This window comes from Peromyscus eremicus, chromosome 3 (genome assembly GCF_949786415.1).
Source record: "Peromyscus eremicus chromosome 3, PerEre_H2_v1, whole genome shotgun sequence".
Lineage (NCBI taxonomy): Eukaryota > Metazoa > Chordata > Mammalia > Rodentia > Cricetidae > Peromyscus > Peromyscus eremicus.
In genome coordinates, this window is record NC_081418.1 from 50,073,181 (window position 1) to 50,096,362 (window position 23,182).

At 43.0% G+C, this 23,182-nt stretch overlaps 1 protein-coding gene across 4 annotated transcripts in view; it reads right to left on the reverse strand.

The window, feature by feature from the left end:
• Hipk2 (homeodomain interacting protein kinase 2) overlaps positions 1-23,182 on the reverse strand; it is a 178,295-nt gene that overhangs the window by 10,644 nt on the left and 144,469 nt on the right. For all 4 annotated transcript variants that reach the window (XM_059257609.1, XM_059257611.1, XM_059257610.1 and 1 more), the window contains exons 10-12: positions 15,586-15,728; positions 12,686-12,865; positions 8,055-8,336 (exon numbers count right to left, since the gene is read on the reverse strand). In XM_059257609.1, coding sequence (XP_059113592.1) covers positions 8,055-8,336; positions 12,686-12,865; positions 15,586-15,728 — 605 coding nt within the window. The remainder of the gene's footprint in view (positions 1-8,054; positions 8,337-12,685; positions 12,866-15,585; positions 15,729-23,182) is intronic.

The window sequence follows — 23,182 nt, forward strand, 5'->3', positions numbered from 1 at the left end:
GGGATGCAGGAGGCATGCTGCTCTGTTCCTCACTTAGGACTTCGGTCACTGTCACTTGTACTTGATTAACCCAACACAGTGGCTCCTCTTGCCATTTCCTGAAATGGGGCTATGTTCTGCTGCAGAGGCATGATCTGTAGGGTGGTGGACTTATGCAAAGCTGGAGGTTGGCTCCCAACATGTCCCTGCAAAGGGCATTCTAGTTCTGGCTCTGCTGTCCCTTTATAGGTGGACCCTGAGGAACCATGGCCTTGTACCATCCATCTAGCTCCAACTCACTCTGAAATTACTAGGGGAAGTGGGAGAGATTACTTGCAGTATGAAAGGGCCTGTTTTGAATATCTCTCAAAGATTTATTACAAAAGACAGTCAAGATAAAATCCAGCCTACTATTCACGTCAAGAGAAGACAAATCTCCTTCTCGAAAGGACCTTACACATAAGTGCGGTGATGGCCAGTTCTGCCGAGCCTCCCTCCTCAGGCTATCAGCTACTCACAAAGTGACCAAGGGGAGCAACACACGCTGATTGTGACCGAACTGTCATCTCACCTCCAGTGCCTGTTTGGAATTCCTAACTCAGATCTGAAAATTGTAAAGAATCTCTAGCTTAATGCAGTTATATTTTCTAGCCACTGGAACTTTCTGAAGGCACAGTGAACTACCTCATGAATTAGCACACTGCCACTGAAGTTCTGGGCAGAGTCCTGTGAGAGTGTGGCTGGGTCACCTGCGAGGTTAGGGTCAGGTTCACAATAGGAAGCTGGCAGGCAGTGAGTGGTGCATGTCAGTGTCTTGTTATCTGTGGAGGAGGGGGAGAGAAGATCTCCCCACACTCTTCCATGAGGCTCATCCCTTTGTCTGTATCTGGGAAGCCCCATGACTAACAAGCAAAACAACACGGCACAGCTTAATGTTGTATCTTCTTGGCTGTATATATGGCAGGTTTGGGAAAGGTGAATTCGTTTGATAGCTCTGTTTCTAATCTTGTCTACTGCTAGAAATGTCTGTGCTCCACGTAAATATACTATTCAAATTAGAGAACAATGGGAAGCTGCTAAATGGTTCACTTTAAAAACCAAGCACACATTTGAGATTGCCACTGCGAGTTCTTCAGGCTCCTATATGTCAATACTACTGGGATTTATTCTACCATTGTCTCTAATTATTATTGACAGCTTATCAATCCCATTCTGAGCTGGTTAATGGAAGTGAGAGAGACAGTGATAGGAGGGAAATGAGAAATATTTGCTCAAATGGCCTTGACAGATACCACTTCGGAATAAGAAGCAAAGCAGCAAGAGCTCACGACTGTATTGTGTTGTCATGGCAATAGATGATTTTCATCATTTTAAAATGATGAAAGGAAATAAGGAGCTAAGAAGTATAGAAATGAGCCACAAAGGAGAAAATACAGCCAGAGGATCAGATGCAAGCCTCTGACCCCATGCCTGTAGGATCCTGTCTGGAATATGGTTCTGATTTCCATTTGCTAATCTCAGTCAATTTCATCCTTCAAGACCAAGGTCAAAATCCATCTCCTCCAATAAACTTCCCATGACTTCTTTATCTCCCCTGACTTGAGAGTAAATGCTATATGTGAAAAAAACCAAAACCTCCTTTTCCATTACAACACTGATGACCAAATAAGGTGACATCCACTGGATATAGATCAACTACCATTCCAAGTGCTGTGTGTGTGTTACCTTTTCAGTCCTCAGAGCATGACTACACATAAAGGAACTGCAGACAAGGAAGGCTTGAGCCGCTTGCTTGCTCAAGGCCAAAGCATCTGCAGTCTTACTAAGCTCCACAGCCCTCTGCCTCCCTAACAAACACTCTCCTGTCTGGTTTTTCCAGGGCCCATTTGTTAACCGTGGTTTTCTTGGGCATGGGGTGGTTTGCATGGCGTTTCTTGGCTAAAGAAAACAAGACACGAGAGCTCAGCTAGCCTCACTGCTTTGTCCCCAGGCCCTTTCTGTTCTAAGTCCCTCAACCAGTAATACACAGGGGATTACTTTTTTTTTGTTCTGAGACAGGGTTTCTCTGTGTAGCTTTGAAGCCTGTCCTGGATGGAACTCACTCTGTAGACCAGGCTGGCCTTGAACTCACAGAGATCCACCTGGCTCTGCCTCCCAAGTGCTGGGATTAAAGGTGTGCACCACCACTGCCCAGCACAGTGGATTACTTTCAATCTGCCCCAAGTGAGAGAAGGGTGAGAAGCCAAGGCCTGCAGGTCAAAGTGCTCCACCTGATGCTATGTAGCTTTTAATTTAGCTATTAGCATGAGAAAAGATACCTTAAACTTGTTTGTTTACTGTTTTGTGTATGTGTGTTTGTGTATGCATGCCTAGGTATGGAGGTTAGAGGTCAACCTCAGGTGCCATTCCTCAGGAGATGTTCATCTTGCTTTTTGAGACAAGGTTTCTCTCTGGCTTGGAACTTGCCAAGTAGGCTTGGATTAGGTTAGTTAGCCATTGTGTCCCAGGATCTGCCTGTCTTTGTAATCTCAAGGCGGGGATTACAAGCACACACTACCACACACAACTTCCCATGTGGGTTCTGGGGTTCAAATTCAGGTCCTTATGCTTACATGGCAAGCACTTCTCTAACAGAGCTATCTCCCAGTCCCAAAACTTTAATATGGTACATACATTCCATTCAAATGATATTATCTGCTTATTTACATCTGTATGTATATATTCTCATGTGTGCCAACATTAAGGTCAGCCTTCACATGACTACTTTGTAGGATATCAGGAATGGGCCTGGAAGGAGGTGCAGGCTTTCCTTCCCCTCTCTTCAGTAGTTCAGTTATCTATCTTCCTAAAGCAGTTTGACTCAGCTGGCCTGGGCCACCAATCACATTAAGCCTATGCATTGAGCAATGCCCTGCTAGGCCGGATCCAACCCCCTCTAGTGTCCCTAGCCCCATCTGTGTAGAGTAATGAGCAACCAGGAGGTTGCCACACATTAGTCTGGCTCTGTTGTATACGAAAACATTAGGATAAGCTGTTGGGGACAGACAGGTTGGCACAGTGCTGCCTCTCTGATCCACCCATTCACCCACTCTGAATGGGGTCCTGTTGATGAAGACACAGTGAGAATGTCCAGAGTGTATAACCTTCCACTGCTGGGCGTGAGTCCCACAAGACTGAAATTGTTTTCAACTTTGGGGTGTGTTGTAGCTTGAAACCAAGTTCCCTTCCCTGACACTGAGAGTCTGGTTTCTTTGTCCCTCCCTCTAGCTGGCAGTCATTGGTCCAGCAGTGCATTCTGATGCTGTTGGATGGGGCTTTTTAACCAGTACAGGAGGGTGGTGAGTTCACATTGTTGTAGGTGTCAATAAAAACAAATTCCAATCTGGGTTGGCTTTTTTTGCTCAGGCAATAATAAATGAGTGTTTATGTTGTTCATTTTTCAGGCAGAAGTCATTTGAGTAATAGTTTGTAAATTACTGACTGTGACTTATCTGGAATAATTTTACCACCTTTTCAATTTAGTATAAAGAAGCAAAATATCTTGGGTCAACTCTTTTTTAGGGGTGGGTATTGAACTCAGAGCCTCATGCATATGGATAAGCAATAGAACTACAGCCTAGCCCCTAATTTTTAAAAACAATAGAAATACTTTAAGCGTAACTTAAGAAATTGCTTTTATATCTAAAACATCATGTGATACTTAGAGCTGACATTGTTCAAAACATTGGCTCAACAGTCCTCACGCAGCTGCTTGTGTACTGGGAGTGTGGAATGCAGATGTGCTCTGTGACCTGACTCTCCTACTGGACTCAGTGACTGGGCATGGGAATAATGAAGCCTGGACCAAAAATTCTTGCTGATCAGCTGAAATGAATCACTTTTACCACACACTTAAAATGTTTTCCTTATCAGAAGTTTGTATGTCATGGCTTCTGTAAGACTGTTTCTGCATAGGGTGAGTTAGGCATGAGGATTTGGATAAACAGACATGTCCTCGTAAACACTGTTCAAGAAGATTCCAGGTAAAAGACATACAATCAAATGCTTCCCTCGTCAAAAACACTTAAAATAAGACCAGTTCTACTTAATCCTGGGAAACGCAGCAAAAAAAGGTATTTGTTTAGTTTTTCTGTCTTTATGTCAAATCTCTAGCTACGATTTAAAGAATCCCCTAGGCTATTAGTGAACCATTGAAAAATAGAGCCCACTGGCTTTTCGGTGGTCTGCCCATTTATTAAAATGTTCTGCAACGAGAAGACACAAACCTCTGCCCGTTTCCTGAGGCAGCCTCAGCACCCTAGTGAGTACGGACCAAGCCCCTGTGCTTTCAACTCCTCATGGCCTGTCACAGCTTCCTGCACACACTGGATGCTATCATGGGATCGGCCACAGGAGAAGGCAGGACAAAATCAGTAACTGCTAAACTAGTGACTAAAAGAAATCAGTTCTTTTGTCAGGAATTAATAATATAATTTCTTCAATGGCATAGCACTTCCTGAATGAATTCCCATTCTTTTACTTGAACCTTCATTGATCTGACTGAGTCATTTGGCTTCCTTGGGCCTTAGTTTCCTTAGTTACTGAACGGAATCGAAGTGACCAAGCCTGTGGGTAAAGCGTGTGTGCAGCTCTGCTATGATTCCCCTTAGTTCATTTCCCCGTGTGCCTCTACATGCTGTGGAATTCTCCTGACTGGTGGGAGACTGGCCATTGCATTGGCAACTAACAGTGCCCATGTTTGTGGTCAAGAATAATGATCCTCCTTTGATATTCTTCAACAATTCTAGGCAATGTCATCTAATCTAGTCTTAGAGATTGACATCGTCAATACGGTCTAAAAACGGGGTTTATCATTTATGTTGACGCTAAAAGGCACTCTGTAGCGAGACTGTTTTCCCTGTGAGTGTCTTCGACACCTGGCTCCAGCTGTTGTGCCGAGGCTGAGCCACTCTAGGGAAACGACCAGCATTTCAGGACCACACTGGGAACTACAAAGGCTAGATTTGGGGTAAGCAGCAAGCAGGGAATGAAGTCGGGGAGACAGAACAATCAGGATGCTCACTTCCAAGGAGAACTGTAGTCTGGTGACAAGGATGACCAGAATTAGGGACTGTGGGGGCTTCAATGAGATGTCCCCCATAAATCTTGGGCATATGAATAGCTGGTCCCCAGTTTGTGGCTGTTTGGGGAAGATGAGGAAGTGAGACGGCTCTGAGGTTTCAGAAGACCTGTATGGTTCAGAGTTCGTGCTTGCTGCCTCCTGCTTGTGGTTGAGGATGTGAACTCTTGGCGGCTCCTGCGGCCTGCTACTTTAGCGCTGCCGCCATCTGGATTCCAGCCCTCTAGAACCGTAAGCCCCAGACAAACCCTTTCTTCTCTAAGGTGCCTTGACTATGGTGTTTTGTCACAACAGAGAAGTCATACAGGGACGGAACGTCTTCAATACTCAGACTGGAATGGGGAGGACAGGGATGCTGTACAGTTAGCTCTGCAGCCCACAGCCAAGTGCCTTCTTGTTTGGGTGCACATAGTAAACTCTTGGTTTTCTAGAATGGATGCTTTTCCTTGAGCTCCTTAGAGCCTTTGGACAAATCCTTCATCTCCATCTAAGGGAAAAATGCCTCAAAAAACATCTCTCATGGACAAATCCTTTTTCTCTGACATTCTGCATTCTCTTGGATAAGCTTTGCTACTGTGATGCTTCCTGTCTGCTCACCTTTGAGGCTCTGCCACAGTCACCTCACTTAAATCTACAATTCTCTTCCCTCAACTCTCCCGAGTGCTTGGCTGGTTTCTCTGGAGATGCTCTGCTTTGTGTCAGAATGATTTGTACATGTCTTATCTTGCTTATTACCTGCAAGCCTCAGGAAGAGAGACTGTCCCTCTTATTTGTATGACACTTGGAGTTCCAGACATAATATCTTACAATGATGGGGCTGGTAAATATTCACTGTGTTGAATTTTATGATAATTATGATTTCCAGGAACAGGTACCCTAAGTCCATGTACTTTCTCACTGTTAAATATAGTCACAATTACATGATCCAATTACACAGCGGTTTCTCTATGAGTAAGTGCTACTGGCTGCTGCTTCTTCAGGTAGCCTTTCCTATCCTTTTGGGTACTGAACCATTTTCTAAGGCAACGGTCATTTATCTCTGCAGAAAATATCACTCCTGCATCTTCCTCTGCAAGCTCCCTGTCACCACAGTGGGTAGCTGAGGCCCTTTACCATGGCTCTGTGGCCTCAGTCTGCAGACACTCAGCAGAGCGTCTCTAACGCGTTTTCCCTATCCCGGTGAAGGCTGGCAGTTCCCTATATTTCCTACTGTATAAAGCCACTGGGTTCAGTTTGTGGTTGTTCTTCCTAATGTCACCTGCCCATAGGCTGCTGTCCACCTTTGAGCCTCTGAGTCATTTTCATGGAAGTTCTCACAAGCTGCCACACACTTCCGTTATGTTTCCTCCTAGGGAAACAGTCCTATGTTCCACTTGCCTTCTGCTTTCAGCCCTATTGGCTCTGACTGAGGAGAGATACCACTGGTCCTCCTGTCCTCTCACCCTCTAGTCAAGTCTCTCCTGGGCACATGTTCAGAGCTGGTATCAATTCAGATCTCGGCCTTCAAGAATGACACTGCAATCTAGTTAAATCTAGTTAATTAAAGACAGCTAGGTCTTTAAATTGCTTTTGCATTTCTCCAGCTGTGCTCAAGGCTGCTCAGCTTCTCTTTAGGCAGCGCTACATATACACAGGCATCCCCAAACCAGGGGCCAGTCTTGGGTAGGAAGGAGGCCAAGCCCTCGGGATTCTCAGGTTTGGAATGATGGAACATGGACTCAACTTGGGGCTGTAATCACAAAGGAAAGTGAGGCCAGTCTTGGAACAAGGAGATGGAGTGTAAAGTGATACTGGAGTACAAAACATGTGCCTGCCTCACCAACCCTATGTCCCTCAGATACCTAGCAAATGGCAGGAACAGAAACACAACACCGAGCCATTCAACAGGAAAAAAGGACACATTAATGAGACACATACTAGCCCTAGTGGTGAAAACTCAGACCATTAAACTTCACCTGGAAGGTGGAAGGGCCACATCCTGTAGGGACTGCTACAATGAGAGTGCTATAATCGGCTTAGCTGAGCATTTTGTAATGACTTCAAGCATGAAAATTTATTATCTAATCAAAACCATCACGATTAGTAATTAGCATTATATCCAATCAGGAATCAACACTTCGGGCTTAATTGTGAACACGGAACTTTGTACCCAGTCATGGCAAGTACGACGGTGATTGGAAGCTCTGGCTTGCAGTGGCAGCCCCTTCCCTGGCCTCGTTCCTAATGTAAAGGTAACAGGAGGGTGTGGTTGTGAGACCGTGGACTTAGAAGGTTAGTGGACAGCTCTCTGGGCCACCTGAGCTGGCAGCCCAAGAAGAAGGCATCTGCTGCCGGAGTCTGGCTGCTAAGTGCAGAAAAGAAGCTCTGGTGCCAGGGTTCACAGTCTTGCAAATACAATAAATATTTCGTCCCTCCACCCAGGAAGCACACACGGAGTAAAATGAATTACTGCTCCTTTGGAATAAACAGTAATGCTCTCTGGGTGAAGAGCCAACTGGCAGTTTAAAGGATTGGGTTAATCAGACACAGGGAAATTTCTGATTAATTAGACAATTACTTCAAATTCTGAGTGAGCCAAGGCCATGTTCGAGAGATATCCTGACCAACTGGGAATAAATTGAAGAGCCTGAGGGAACATTTAAGTTTATAAGTATTAAAATAAACTGGGATTGGGAGTCCAATTTTTATAGTCTCATGTTCCCAAATGTTTAGGGACTGTAGCTATTCTTTAAGGCCAAACTCACTCAAAATTATTTTGGTTTTGAACAAGTATGGCAAACTTGTCATTCTCATGAAGTAATTGTGGACCCAAGAACATGGCAAAATGAAAATGTAGGGATCAGCAGGGAACAATCGTCATGTTTCATGGACTGGCCAGGATCCCTAGACAAGACTATACACAGTACGATGCATGTGCACTCTGCTCTCTCCGGAGAGTCTGTAAGCACAGCCTCACCTGGTGGGGGCGTGTTTCTGTTCCTCCTCCTCATCCGTGTCACTGCTGATGGTGATGACACTGACCGTGGGGCTAGGGGTGTCAGGGATGACAATCGTCTGCCGCTGTCGTTCCCTGGTGCTGCTGGAGGCCACATCGCCCCACCCACAGGTGACTGAGGTGCTGCAGGCTGGGCTGCTGTGCACCATGGCACACCGTGGGGGAGTGTTCTCCTTGACACGCTTAGATCGCTGAGGGGAGCTGGTAGCCTGTGAAGAGGTCACCTCACAGGTGGAGACATTTCTGTAATGACAAAACAACACAAACTTACAGAGGAAAGTCAGGCCCCACATCTCCATCCAAGGGGCCCAACTTTCAGAAGACACCAGATTTACCAAATTTCCACAGAAAAAGTCTGAAGCCCAGAGCAGTTGGCCTCCATCTGTGACAGAAAATGTGCCTCCAGAGGCCTTTAGTTAGTTACTATAGGACCTCAGGTTGGAACCTCAGCTGGGCCTTCTCTGGGCTCTGGTTTGGGTCCATATTACCTGTTCTTGAGAGTTGGTCTTCTCAGATGAGGATTTTAGCTATCTCATCCAACATGGCTGCACAGGATAATCTTCAGGATTAAACCCCAGCTTTTGGCTTCATCTAGTCCTCCCTCGATGGTACCTGAGTCTTATTTTAGGAGTGGTGAAAAAAGTGGTGTTGGCCACACAAGGGTTTGGTTTCCTTGCTGATGGCTGGTTTATTATTTAATTGTTCCCCTGCCCCCCTCCTGTGCTGGGGACTGAATCCAGGTTCTCACAGATGCTCTACTATGGAGCCACACTGCTAGCCCTTAAACACTTCGAGAGTTTCTAGAACCTCAGTGGTGGGTGTGTGCATGTGTGTATTCCAGAGGTCAGCCCCAGGTGTATGTTCCTCAGGAGCTGTCCATCTTGTTTTTTGAGACCAGGCTCTCCTTGACCAGAGCTCACTGATGGAGTTGATTGCCCAAGCTCCCAGGACCGGCCTGTCTCTGACCCCTGCCCACAACACTTGACTGACAGGCGTGCACTGCCATGCTCAGCTTCTTATGCAGGGTCTAGGGACTGAACTCAGCTCTTGATGCTTGAGTGGCACACATTTAAAGATGGAGTGATCTCCCGGCCCCTCGGCTCAGCTTTCCCCTTTCTCTTCTGGGAAAACCTATGGCCGTTCAGATTTGTGTACAATGGAAAACAAAAAAAACCTTTTTGGATTTTGACCTGAGCCTCATGGGAGGCTTATCAATGTGAGTTGTAATTAAAAACAAACAAACAAACAAACAAACAAACAAACTGGGACAAATGCAAGACACGCTTTAAAAGGGACTTTTTAAAAAATTATGTAAAACCAAATCTGAATACTGTAGCATAGTCTAACTGTTTTAAAATGATTTACTAGTTTTAGATTTATTTATTATTTCATGTGTGTGAGTGTTTTTCCCACATGTATGTGTGTGCCTGGTGTCCTAGGAATTCAGAAGAGGGTATCAGATTCCTTGGGACTGGAGTTACAGATGGTTGTGAGCTGCCATGGGGGTTCTGGGAATCAAACCCGAGTCCTCTAGAAGAGCAGACAGTGCTCTCAACTGGGGAGCCATCTCTTCAGCCCACCAAAAGGGACTTTTTAATTTGGATCGATGAACCCGAAATTCTACATTAGTCCTGGTAACTTTAGGGAACCATTACCTTCTTTTCTCCCTATCAAACCCATCATTGATCCTGGTTAGGACCTATGTGGTGAAGACCGAAGTCAAAAGAGAATAAATCTTTGGCCCTGCTATGTCCTTACAGAGTCCAGTACCTTTAAGTGAAGGGACAGAAGTAAAATGAAAATAGTTTAGTGAAGGTGAACTTGATTTTGTCCATGGCTGACATCAGTTGCATCTGTAAAGTCCTCTCTGGAGCTGGGAGTAATGCTTTCTGGTTAGACCATCGTTTTTGCATGTTACAGCTTTTATAGTTTCAGCACTTACAGCATGTCTACAGGAGAAAGCATGTCTGCTGCATTACTACACAGGGATAGTCATCTGTGCGGTTTCTCACAGTTTTGCTGGAGACTGATCTTCCAGCACTCAGGAGGCAGAGGCAGGTGGATCTCTGTAAATTTGAATCCAGGACTCATCTACACAGTGAGTTCTAGGCCGGCCAGAGCTTCAAAGTGAGACCCTGTCTCAAAAACACTAATAACAACAAAAAGAATCGTAGAGATGATTTGCACTGTGACTATGTTGGTTTTGCCCTACATAAGCAGTGTGTTCACCTGAAGCAGCTGTGTGATGGTGGTGGTGGGGGATTTGCTGAACTGCAGGGTGGTCACAAGAATGCTAAGCTCAGTTCTGTCTGATCAGCATTCTAGTAGGGCACCAGGCTGAGCCTGATGGTGCACAGAGATCAAAGCAGTGGTTTCTGTTGCCTCCAATGACACAGGCATATTGTCACAGGGCTGCCACACAAAAGCATTCTGGGGAGCTGCCACTGATCTAAGCAGAACTTCCATGTGTTATCAGAAATACCCTAACCAGGGATTATGAAGAAGGATGCCAACTTGAGAGAAGTCAGCCCTTTGAATTAACTTTTGAATAAGAATGAAAGAAGGCAGATCTAGCTTCTGGCACCTGGCTATGTGAGGAAGAAGAAAAAATTCACCAGCATGGTGGATAGACTTGACACATGGGGAAGAGGAACCTCAGAAAAACTGACCATCAGACTGACCTGTGGGTATGCCTGTGGGTATGACCTGTGGGTATGACCTGTGGGGAACTTTTCTTGATTGCTAATTGATTTAAGAAGGCCCAGCTCACAGTGGGTAGTACCAGCCCTATGCAGGTGGGCCTGCACAGTAAAAGAAAGGTAGTTAAGTATGAGTTTGGGAGCAAGCCAGTAAGCAGTGTTCATTCATGGCCTCTGCTTTTAGTTCCAGCCTTGGCTTTCCTGGATGATGGACTATAACCTGTAAGATGAAATAAACTCTTTCCTTCCCAAGTTGCTTTTGTCCAGAGTGTTTTTATTACAGAAACAGAAAAGCAAATTAGAATAACTATATTTTTTATGTACCTGATTTCTTTTGTTCAATTCATCCCAAGTAAACAAATATGTGCATCAAATCACGAGGCATTGTGGGAGCATTTCTGTAGTTACACAATCTAAATCTGTTTGACCAGCTATAGGTTGTGGTTTTGCTCCTGTTTGTTTTTAGAGTGGAGCCTAGAACCTCTTTTTAAAAATGTCAGGTTTAGCCGGGTGGTGGTGGCACACACCTTTAGTCTCAGCACTCGGGAGGCAGAGCCAGGCGAATCTCTGTGAGTTCGAGGCCAGCCTGGTCTACAGAGCAAGAATCAAGGACAGGCATCAAAACTACACGGAGAAATCCCTGTCTCGAACCCCCTCCCCCCAAAAATGTCAGGTTTATTGAACTCCACAGTTGCTACTATATACACTAAAAGTCTCCCTTCTGAAATGTTTGGGGAGTTACTAATATATAGTTAGAAACTTCACCTACAACCCAGATATGGAACTCTTTTTACCACCTTCCCAGGAATTCCCTTCTTCATATCCAGTTTCTGGTACTGCTAATTTATCTCTAGGTTTGCCTTCATCAACGTGACATGGAACCCGGAGCCTTAAGAGTTCAGGGGGATGGGAAAGATTAGCAGCCCACCATTAAGCATTTGGAAGTCACTACAGTTATATTTAAGCAACCAGCCAAATGTGTTCATCTGGGAGCAATTCTGTAGTTTCATGATCTAGATCTAACCTGCCAGCTATACAGCTTATTTTTAAGTTATGAGTTATATTTCTGATCTCAAATCTCAAAGAAAGCGCATTTTCTCGTGTTTTTGAAAAAGAGATCTTGGTAATTTGTATTCAAATGGAAACTCAGAGAACCACTGTTTCTAGAAAAGATGACAGATTGTGTGGCTGGCTTTAGTCAGACTTTGAACCTCCTCATGACTCACCTGTGCACTTCTTTATAAAGTCTAGTTTCAGCTAAGAGCCTTGCTAGTTCATTTTAGCCAGAGGCAGGTCCTCACCATCTTCTTGATATCTGCTCAGATTCCTCATCCTCCACTGTCCTTGGATGACGGCTAATCACTGTCAGAGAATCCTGGTAGGATGGTTTAGCCACAATTCTCCAGTTTCTGTTGTCTCCTATTCGTTTTTCCCTACACAACCTAGACACTACTACTCCTCCTCCTTGGCTGCAAATTCTCATTGCCCATGCTGTGTGTAGAGCTGAGCCCACTTTTTCCTCCACGGCAGCATTTTTGTACACAACCCCGTGGTCTCAAATGAAATCTGCCTTACTGTGCTTTATCACTTTTTCTTTAATAAAAAGGGCTGAAGCATTCAAGATATTAGGCACAGCATGACTTCAGGCTTCTACCTCAGAGTGCCAGAGGGACACGAACTAGAGAGAGTGAGAGGCAGGGTTGCATTTGCACAGAGCCCAGAGAGAGCTTTCAGCAAACCCTGGAGGATGTACTGTAGATGTTCCTCCAGTTCTTCCAGGAAGAGCTGCTCTCCGCACCATGCTGGGGTAGTGCTCCAGCAATCCCTACCTCCAAGCAGGGCTTAGCATTTCAATCTTCTGGGGTTCTGGCTACCAAGGCTCTCAGCACCTACCTCACAGATGACTGGTGCTGCTTGCTCTTCCTGGAGGAGGTGGTGCTGGTTGGTTGCTGCCTCATCACATGGGCTACACCCACATTTAAGGGCTGCGCTGCTGGAAGGGTCACATGTCCAGTCAAGAGTGTAGGCTGCTGCATGATGGGATTGTAATGGCTTCCATGAGCATGTGTGTTCCTGAAAGAGAAAAGGAAGCAGAAGGCGCCTTAGTGGGTTGGTTTTTTGTTTTTGTTTTGTTTTTTCCATAGAAACTGAGCTCTTTGCTAAGATGAGGCTTCTTCCCAGATAAAGGCTGACCACTGTAAGCCACCTCACAGTGTAGTGAGAGATAACTGAAGAGATGAGCCTTGTCAGGTGAGTTTGCATGTGGGCGTCCCAGAACTGTAGAATGGGCATCCTGTGCTGAGGAAGTAGGAGAAATCAAGCTGCTTGATGAGAACCTGGACTTTCAAGGCGGAAAGAATGTCAAGTTCTAGAGAGAGAGGGTAAAGAGCTCCTCTGGCCTTTAAAGTCCCTGGATGGGTGATTGTGCTGAACATTAGAATGCCCATTTTGTTTTCAAATTTATATAGCAACTGAAATGGGCTCTTTTATTCTGCTTTGTGAGGTAGGTAAGATGTCTTAGAAATAGCATTTTATTAATGAGGAAGTTGTAGTTAATGTGAAAAACAAACTGGTAACGGGGAGCCATATGTTTCTGGCGTTAGGAGTCATCAATGTTCTTTTGAATTCCCTCAGTAGCTAACACAATGCTCAGGCGTGGAGCAGCTGATCAGTTAATTACACGCTTGCTGAATGAACAATTAGATTAACTGAAGGGTGACTAGACATGTATAGAGTTTGTATTAAATCAAAATTAATAACAGCTATATACATGCAGAGAAATATGATGGCAGCCTGCATCCTGGAAATGAGTTACATTTTAAAGTCTTACCATCTAGGCTGTTGGTGCTTACAGCCTTGTTTTCCAATAGAAACATTTAAAGTGGTGATTAATTCAAAGATTTGACCATAAAAGCCCATTTAACACACAATAAAATTAAAAGCTAAAGAATTCATATAAACTTAAAAAAAATCAAATTCCATCTTTGTAACTTGAAGGGTAAATAAGAGAAAAAGAAATGAGCGTCTTAGAGTGATTTTGATAGTGTGTAGACACATCTACGGCCTTTGGCAGTGGTTGTGATGGCTTCTTCCTGCTGTTTACTTCCCCACAGACAGACCCTTTCTCTTGGAAACAAGGGCAGCACTGGGGCTCCTCTTTTGTTTTCTGGTCATGGTTATGAATGCTCTTTGGCCCACAGTGAAATGCAGAGCCCGGGAAGATATGGAGATTATCAGCTAAGAGATGGAAGAAGGCAGAGTAAGAAAATAGGCATGAATCAGTGCATGACTGTTGCTGAGATTGAGCTCTACCGGCTGAAGGACAAAGGAAAATATGATGTGGTGGTGGTGGCATCTTTCAGAAGAATAAGGGGGAGGGGAACCCAACCTTAGGTCAAATAGCTTTCCACTTGGCTGCTAGTGCTAATGAGCTTGAAGAAAGGCAATCCTGCCGAGTGAGAGCCGCTGTGAATGGGTGAAGGGAAGACGCCAAGCTTATTCATTCTGTAATGTTCAGGCATGGCTACACTGCATATTAAAGACAGGCCAAGTGCTGTGTGTTCCATTTTAGGTGACACCACCTCTACCCCACTCCTCACCGCCCCACAGTCCTGTGAGGTAAGCATCAGGACCCCACTTTATTGAAAAGAAAACTGAGGCCATAAAAATCAAATAACCTGCCCCAGGTCTTGCAGAGCCAGAATAGAAACCAGTTTTGCCTGGTTTCAAAGTACTTCCATTGAGTGCAGATTGCAGCCATGGGGACGGCCCAAATGTTCCCCTCCTGTTAGTAGTCAGAAAGTAGTTTTACGTGGCCAAGGAGAAAGCTGCAGTAGATATGATTCAGGGGACTTACTTAGCCACCTGCCAGCCTTTTCCCGAGAGTGAGTTACTTATTTAGACAGAGTTTCACTATGTAACTCAGGCTGGCCTCAAACTTGTGACCCTTCCTTCTGCCTTAGCCCATATGCCAAGATTTCAAATACATACTACCACATGCAACCCAAGAACTCTAAGCTCAGAAAAGGAACTATAGAGACCCTCAAGGTGGTATACAGACTACCAGAGGGTAGCAGGGAGTAATTTCTGCAGAAGGAGGAACAGCCCAAAGGGGCCACAGAGCTGGGGGCTCTGTACTGGTCAAGGAGGGCATTGTGATGGTGTTGCAATGAGGGCCAGAGGAGGAGTGATGAGTGCTTATGAGAACAGCGGAGGAGAGTGTCCTTGAGTAAGTCAGTGAGCTGCATGGGCAGCTTTGGAAACATGCAGGGTGCTGGCAGGCAGTGGCTGGAGTCCCTGGGGTCTGCAGAAGGTGAACTCTTATCCCTGAGACATGCTGTTAACTGAAGAGGCACACTTAACAAACATGTTGGAGCTTATCCTTCCAAATACATCTCATCTGTCAAGCTTTCTCTGGGGAGCTCAGACAGACAGGCACCTATGTCTCAAAACTTCATGAGAACACTTTTGAGAATTGCTTAGGGCTTTGGGGACTCTCTTCTGTATTCCTTCACTGGTGACGAGTATTTGCTTTCTGAAAGGAACTTAATTCTGAGAAAAACCCAGCCAGGCCTGCTGAGTTGCACTGGTGTTTAAAAGATTTAACTGAGTTTTGGGTAGAAAATGACGGCTAACTATAAATTAATCAAGTTAAATCTTTGGTACCCCGGTATATTGTTAAACCTCCTCCCCTTACACTGCGGCCATTGCCCATACGATGTTCTCTGTCAGTGGTGGACACAACAACTCTCATCCCAGAAACACTGCCCGACCCAGGAGGCTTTCCTGTTTACCTCCAGTCGGCCAGTTGCTGAGTGCCTGCCATGGTCTCAGGAATCACAGCCGCATGCTGCACTGACGTGTGGGTGGCCACGCCAGTCAGCTGCTGCCAGGCTGGAGGAAGCAGGATCTGTTGGGCCCCACCTGGCCAGGCCTGCTGTAAGACAGGATATTCACACTCATTACAGTCTGTTAATTACCTAGTTGATTTGCATGAGTCCAGAACTTAATCTGTGTGTGGGCTGTGCTAGATCTTGTAACGGGTGCGAAAGTGTGAACTGGTGGTTGACTTCAAAAAACCAAGGGAGAGCTGGAGAGATGGCTCAGAAGTTTAGAGCACTGACTGCTCTTCCCAGGATTTGGGTTCAATTCCCAACACCCACATGGTGGCTAACAACTGTCTCTAACTCCAAGATCTGACACCTTCACACAGATACACATGCAGGCAAAATACCAATGCAAATGAAATAAAAGTATATATATATATATATATACACACACACACACACACACAAGGGGGACAACAGATAAGTAGGTATAGGGCTACAGAGATATTTGGAAGGAATTTATTCATCTTCAAGATGGTTTCTTAATGAACTTGCTCTATTGAACAACATTCAAAGTTCTAAAGATCTATCTACTGGTTTGTTCTGTAAACTGTGTGCAAAAGACTGAGCTAATTGAACTGGGTCAGATGGGGATAGCTCTTTGCCCTCAGGAAGCCTTCTATCTAGTGTCCTAGATTTGATACTTGACTTTTATCAGTTAGCATGTAGAGTCTCACCTTACGGATTCAATTCCCACTTTATATAACTTGGAGACCATAAACTACCTGGTGCTGGCCTATACCTGAGAGAAAGTGGTATAAAATAATGAACTTAGCTATGACTTTCAGCTTAAATGACAAATACCTCAATTCCTTAAAGCTTGTAGGAACTAGTAGGAACTCGCTGCTTCCATCTTCACAGTATGAAGAAGACATGTTATGCTTTTTCCCTTAATGACTAATTGATGGGTACGCACATGTGCAATGCGCTTTAAGTTCTCTGTGCCTCCATTTCTCCTCTGCTTGTTTTGGTCATTCAGTGATTCTCATTAAACACAGTTGTCCAAAGGTGGACACCTAAAGGACCATCACTAAGTGAAATGCTTCTTGGATGGGTCAAGGACCTAAGGGTGTTGTCACGAATATTCGCTTACACTGTGATTGGTTTAATAAAAAGCTAAACAGCCAATAGCTAGGCAGGAGGTATAGGCAGGACTTCCAGACAGACAGACAGCTCTGGGAGGAAGAAAGGGAGAGTCGCCAGCGGCAGAGGAAGCAGGACACGTAGGAGGAGAGGTAAAAGCCATTAGCCTCAAGGCAGCACACAGACGAATAGAAATGGGTTAATTTAAGTTTTAAGAGCTAGTTAGAAACAAGCCTAAAGTAAGGCTGAGCTTGTGTCGTTATTTGGAAGCTGGCTGGCAGGACAGAAAAACTCATTACACGAGGGGTTTGATTTCTGTTATCTCTCTTCCTATGAAGCCAAACATGACTAACATATCTAACATTTTTCTAACTCAGTGCTCCACTGACTGGGCATGTGTTTTAATATGTATGTTCTGACTCTTTAGTTCTTTATAGAAATATTTATTTATACGATTTAAGTCAAGACTTAATAAGCATGATAGAAGCACATTTCAAATCTGCCCCATTTTCTGTTTCATCCTTCTCAGGTTATTGGTGTGGCCTGTGACTCTCATACACATTTTGATACTGCTTGTTTGCTTACTGATCTATTGTGATAGAGGCAGAAAGCTCAGAGACCACTGATCACACCATAAATACTTAATGTCAGCTGACAAAATGAAAAGTGATTCTATAAGTTTATTAATCACAGCTAACTGTATTTCAAGTCTACTAGTTCACCAAGGGGAAATATAACGTAACTGGTAAAACGACTGTCAATTCAAAATACTGAATGAGCCAGGGGGAGTGGTGTGCACCTTTAGTCCCGGGACTCAGGAGGCAGAAGCAGGTGGATTTCTGTGAGTTCAAGGCCAGCTTGGTCTACATAGTAAGTTCTAGGCCAGTCAAGGTTCATGCTTTAAACAAACAAACAAATGGTTTCACTGCCAGTTAAGATTTTTACTGCTTTGTGATCTGGAACTCATTTCCAATTCTATGAATTGGAATTTTTATGAGTTTTGACTAATGTCACTAAAAAATGTATCTCGATATCAAGATAAAGTTATCTTTTTTTCTCCCCATTTCCTTGAATTTTATATTCAAAGCCATAAGTGAAAAGGCTATTTTTTTAAAACCTTTTTTTTTCATTGACTGTGAAAGTGATGCTTACAAATACAATCAGCTCATTCAGATGACATTACATCAAGCATCTATAATTTATTATGACTACTACTAAGAACAGAACTAATATTTCCTTTAAAAAAATTATTATTATTGTGTGTGTCTGTAGGACATGTGGGTGCATACATGCATTTGGAAGTTCTGAAGACAACTTTTGAGAGTCAGTTCTTGGTTGTCTCTTCCTATTTTGTGATTTAGGAATTAAATTCAAGTTACCAGGCTTTCAAGGCAAACACTTTTAACTGCTGAGCCATATTGCTGTCCTCCTCCCCTTTCTGAGAAAGAATCTTGTTCTGTATCCCAGACAGCACTTGATTTCCTTGCCTTAGTCTACCAAGTGCGGGGATTATGGGTGCACACCACCAAGCTTGGCTAGAGCCAATATTTCTTGATCCATGCTGTGTGCCAATCAGTGTTTAGTCATAAATGGATTTTCAAACTTAATATCAGTCCTATGAGATAAGGACTACTATTTATTCCCATTTTTTAGGTGAAATAAACTGAGATGGAGAGGTTAAATGACTTGTTTAGAAAATATGGCAAATTATTTGTTTTTCTTTGAACCTAACATGACAGGGAAGAAATAAAATATATTGATTCACAGAAGCAAGAATAATGGAGGACAGACAATAACAGTTAAGATTTTAGAGGTGTAACAACACATGGCCAATTGCCAAGAAAGTTAGCATACTGAATTACTCTAAGGTAAATCTGCATATGAAACCTGGCCAGATCCCCAGTGTGCAGGTGTCTACTGTTCTCAGAGCAAGAGGAGTGATTCTCCAGGGAAAATGAGAAGACATTCAAGAGAAAAGAGCTACAGGTATGCCATTTGAGGATAAGGGGTCTGCCAGTGAAAAAGCTGGGCTTGCTTCTAACCACTCCACAGGGAAGCCCACATCAGTACTCTATCCCTTGTCAGCTTTCCCAGTGTGCTGAGCAGCTGAATGTTTTAGTCTCAACTATGTATGAACAGCTAAGGTAGCCTTTAGAAAGCATCCAGTGTGGAAGAGAGCAAAGCAAGAATAAACTGAAACAATTGAAACTCACATGAAACAAAAGCAATGTAGGAAACAGAAAAAAATTCCAAAGATCTATAACTGTCTATAATCAATATCCACAGAGTTTAAAAATATGCATCTTACTTCATATATATATATATATATATATATATATATATATATATATATATATGAAGTATATATGTGTGACTACTGAGAATTTCACTTTTTTGAAATTTTCTTTTTTACTTCATATCTATATGAAATGGAGAAGTCAAAAAGAAAATTTCAACAAAAGTGAAAGAAATTCTCAGAAGTAGTCACACACACACACACACACACACGAATGAAAGATAAGAAATGCTACAAGATGAATTTAGAAGTATAAACATCCAGGCTGGGGAGATGTCTCAATGGAACAAAGTACTTCCATGGAAGTGTGAGGACCAGAGTTGGATACCCAGCACCCGCGTAAACGCCAGGCAGACATGGTGGCCCACCTACAATCCCTGTGTTTGGGAGGCAAAGACAGGATTTCTGTAGCAAACTATAAAGCTAGACTACACTAGCCAGAGAGGTCTAGATTCACATGAGAGACTCTGCCTCAATATATAGTAGAATCCAGGACCACAAGGCCAGGCGTGGCAGTATCCATAATGGGCTGGGCCCTCCCCATCAATCATTAATTAAGAAAATGTCCTACAGGCTTGCCTACAGCCTCATCTTATGGGGACAGTTTCTTAGTTAAGGTTCCCTCCTCTCAGATGACTCTAGCCTGTGTCAACTTGACATAAAACTAGCCAGGACATGTGTGTACCCACACCTACCCACTACTAATATATCTGCATCCACACACCAAAAAATAGAAGTAACAATATCCAATTAATAAGAATTTTGCAAAGAGAAAAGAGAAAATATTGTTAAAGGACCAACAAACAACAACAAAACTCAAGAGTAAAGGGCAACTAGGGAGTCCAGGACAAGGTATGGAAAACAACAAGAAAGCATGAAGTCATAAATCTTGAGACCATTGTGGACAAGAATTGTCTAAAAGGTTTCATAGAGACAAATAATATACTGAACTCAATATATTCAAACCTAAACATGTCAAACACAGAAACCTCTTACAGCTTTAGAATGATCTGAGACTGAACACTAAGAAATACACAGAAGATAACCCAGTGGGAAAATGAGACAGCCATTAACTCTAGAGAAAACAAGAAGCCATACAAGGAAGGAAATACAGCGTATTATGAAGCTCATCGAGAGCAGTGTTGTAAGACTGGTAATAATGATACAAACAGTACGGAGGAGTTGAATCACAGATTCTAGGAGAGAACGGGAGAATAAAGAGTGAGGGGAAGACAGACGGCAGTAGGAATGGGCTGGAGAGCTAAGGCTTCCTTATACAAACGGAAAGTCAGTTTAGAATAAAAAAATGGAAGACTCAATTGAAAAACACTCTAGAATGTTACTTATATGGATTTAAATAAGACTGAATGGTCAAGTTAAAGGTTGTTTTAGAACAGGAGAGATTAAAGTTGGGATGGAGAGAGGACTATATTTTTTAGTAAATGTGTGGTGTCATATAAGTTAAAAAATTATGTACCTGTATTACTTTGAAAAAGGATGAAATTTAAATGTCAAAAACCACATCCCCAAAGGCAGCTAGCAAGTGGTGCAGCTGGTGTGTGCACATGAATGATCTAATGCCCATGCTCTTAGCCAGTATCCAAACATACTTTATGGAGCTCACAAACACGATGGCCCCATTTGGAATCTGGCGTGAGTGTTAACTACACGGAGGTGGCATGAGCAAACCTTATCTGTTAGCAGCTTCAGTGAGGTAGGAGTAGACAGCATGACAATGGCTGCAAAGCCTGGCTTTTAAAAATGCCATCAGTGGAGGGTTAGAGTGAGAAGCATTGGGTTTTGTTAGAGTGGATAGTTTAAAGATGTCCCTTGTCCTCAGGGAAATACAGGCACCTTGGCCATATGACTCAATTGGCCAAGAATACAAAAACCTCTTCATGGAAAGTGGAGTCTAGAAGGATCTGTCATTTCTGAGTTTCTGACTGGTCTTGTTAGTGAGAGGGAGTTTTGGATCCTACTCCTTGAAAAAAAAAATGAGTTAAATATACCACGATCTCACACAGAACTGTACCTCCCATATCCCCACTTTGACCTGTTCCCTCACAGTTCTCTCAGAGCCAACATGCTAACTGGGGCTCTAGGCTTGGGAAGGTGGAGGTCATGGCCCTTTCAGGAAGTATCAAGAGGTTCCTTAAGAAGGGCTTTCTGTAATAACTGTGCCTTTTACCATGCACACTTCCTCAGGCTGTGCTAGAGGCTTGTTTCTCTGTAGGACACATGTTACTGCTGGGAAATGGGGAGAAAGAGAGGAAAGAACATTAACTAATGCAAGGAATACTTTTAAAGGGTCCATATCTAAGCCTTCACTAAGTCCTCAAAAAGTTTTAAATGCTTAGAAGAAAACAATGTCAAATTTGGGGATACATTTAAAAGCACACAATAGTATTTAGAAATCTTGTGCCTGATAACCTAGAAATCTACTCACAGAAAAATGAAGGCCTAAATTTCAATATTTAATTATTGCCTTAAAAATAGCCACCACTTAGTTTTGTAAGTTACCATATTTTTGTCCTTTACAAGGAGCATAAAAAACAGAGGAGATAACTCCATTGTAACAGGCTAGCACATTGGGACAGATTAAATGGCAGAAGAAAAAGAAAGGGTAGCCAACCGTAAGCCAGTGAAATACTGGATAAGATATGTGTGCTTTTTAAAATAAGAAATGTATCTTCGAACTCTTTGCATGTGAAGACACACAGGTCTACTACATCCATGTTAGTGGGTATGTGCTGTCCCACTTTATGCAGACACCTGTTGATTCAGCAAATTCCCTAGTAAGACATACTCAACTTGTTCCTAATGGTTCCTTTTTATAAACATGGTAACAATTAAAATCCTATACACATATACTTCTTGTTGTTCACTTTTCCAATTACAGATTTAGGTTAAATCAACATGAAGGTTTACAACACCAGAGACTCTTTTCAAGTAAGCAAGAGGAGAGGACTCTTCCCACTATGATTAAAGGACTGAGACAAATTCAGAAATGCTGAGCCTGTTGGTTCCACTCCACTGAACAATGAGGAATGTCTCTGTTAGCTAGGAAGCCATGCTTAGTATTTCTAACAGAGCTCACCCCTGGCTTACTTGGATTCAGTGTGCAAATACAAAAAAAAAAAGGGTCTGTAATTACCTTGGAAAGTATACAGGGAGATCTACAGATTTTGGGCTCACTGGGAGGCTGGTTTGGACTTCTGACACTCAGATAAAGAGTGAGCAAATGTCTTGACCTGGACTGATCTTTAAGTAGTTCTTCTTTGATTCATAGTGGCCTTTTTTGAACTCCTCACCACAGAACTATGCATCAACAACACAAAGGAAGTTAAAAGGAAGGGACAAGACCACTTTAAATACAGGTTCTCTCTTGACACGCTTTCAACAAGGCATGCATAACTTTGTGTGTCACCAATTGCTGGTGTTGGCTATCACTTGAGCAATGTCAGTTTAGATTAAGAATAAAGAGATGCAAAGATGGTTAGTATCAATCTTAACTGTTCTAGAATACAGAAGAGGTGACAATATCCAAGTCTGTATGAGACTGTAGCCACCGTATACTCAAATCAGATAAGGATTCCTCAAGAAAGGGAAATCATGTGTCATTTCTCGTCTATGAACACTGATGCAAAAATATTAATCACAGTAGTTGCAAACTGAGCTCAAAAAGCATGTCGTCATATCAACATGATCAAATAGAGTTTATCTCATAAATATAAGGATAATTTAACATTATAAAATCTATTAATGTAACTTGCTACATTAACAGAATAGGGAACAAAGTCGCATGGTTATCCAAACAGATGAGAAAGTATATTTGATATAATATTTATTTAAAAATTAAAACATGACAAACTATCTCTATTAAATAGTTAGGAGAAAAAAAACTGCCTAATGGGAAATAGCTACAACAAACTAGACTGAAGTAAAAGATCCCCGATTTCATCTAATATTAAACATGATTTTGGACTGCTCTACTCAGCCCAAGACATGTGAGCAATAAGAAAAAGTGCAAGGATTGAGGAGCAAGAAACAAAACTATTAACCTGCAACTAAAAAGAATTCACAAAAAATTCCCTACAGAAGGCTAGCTTGATGACCCAAATCAGC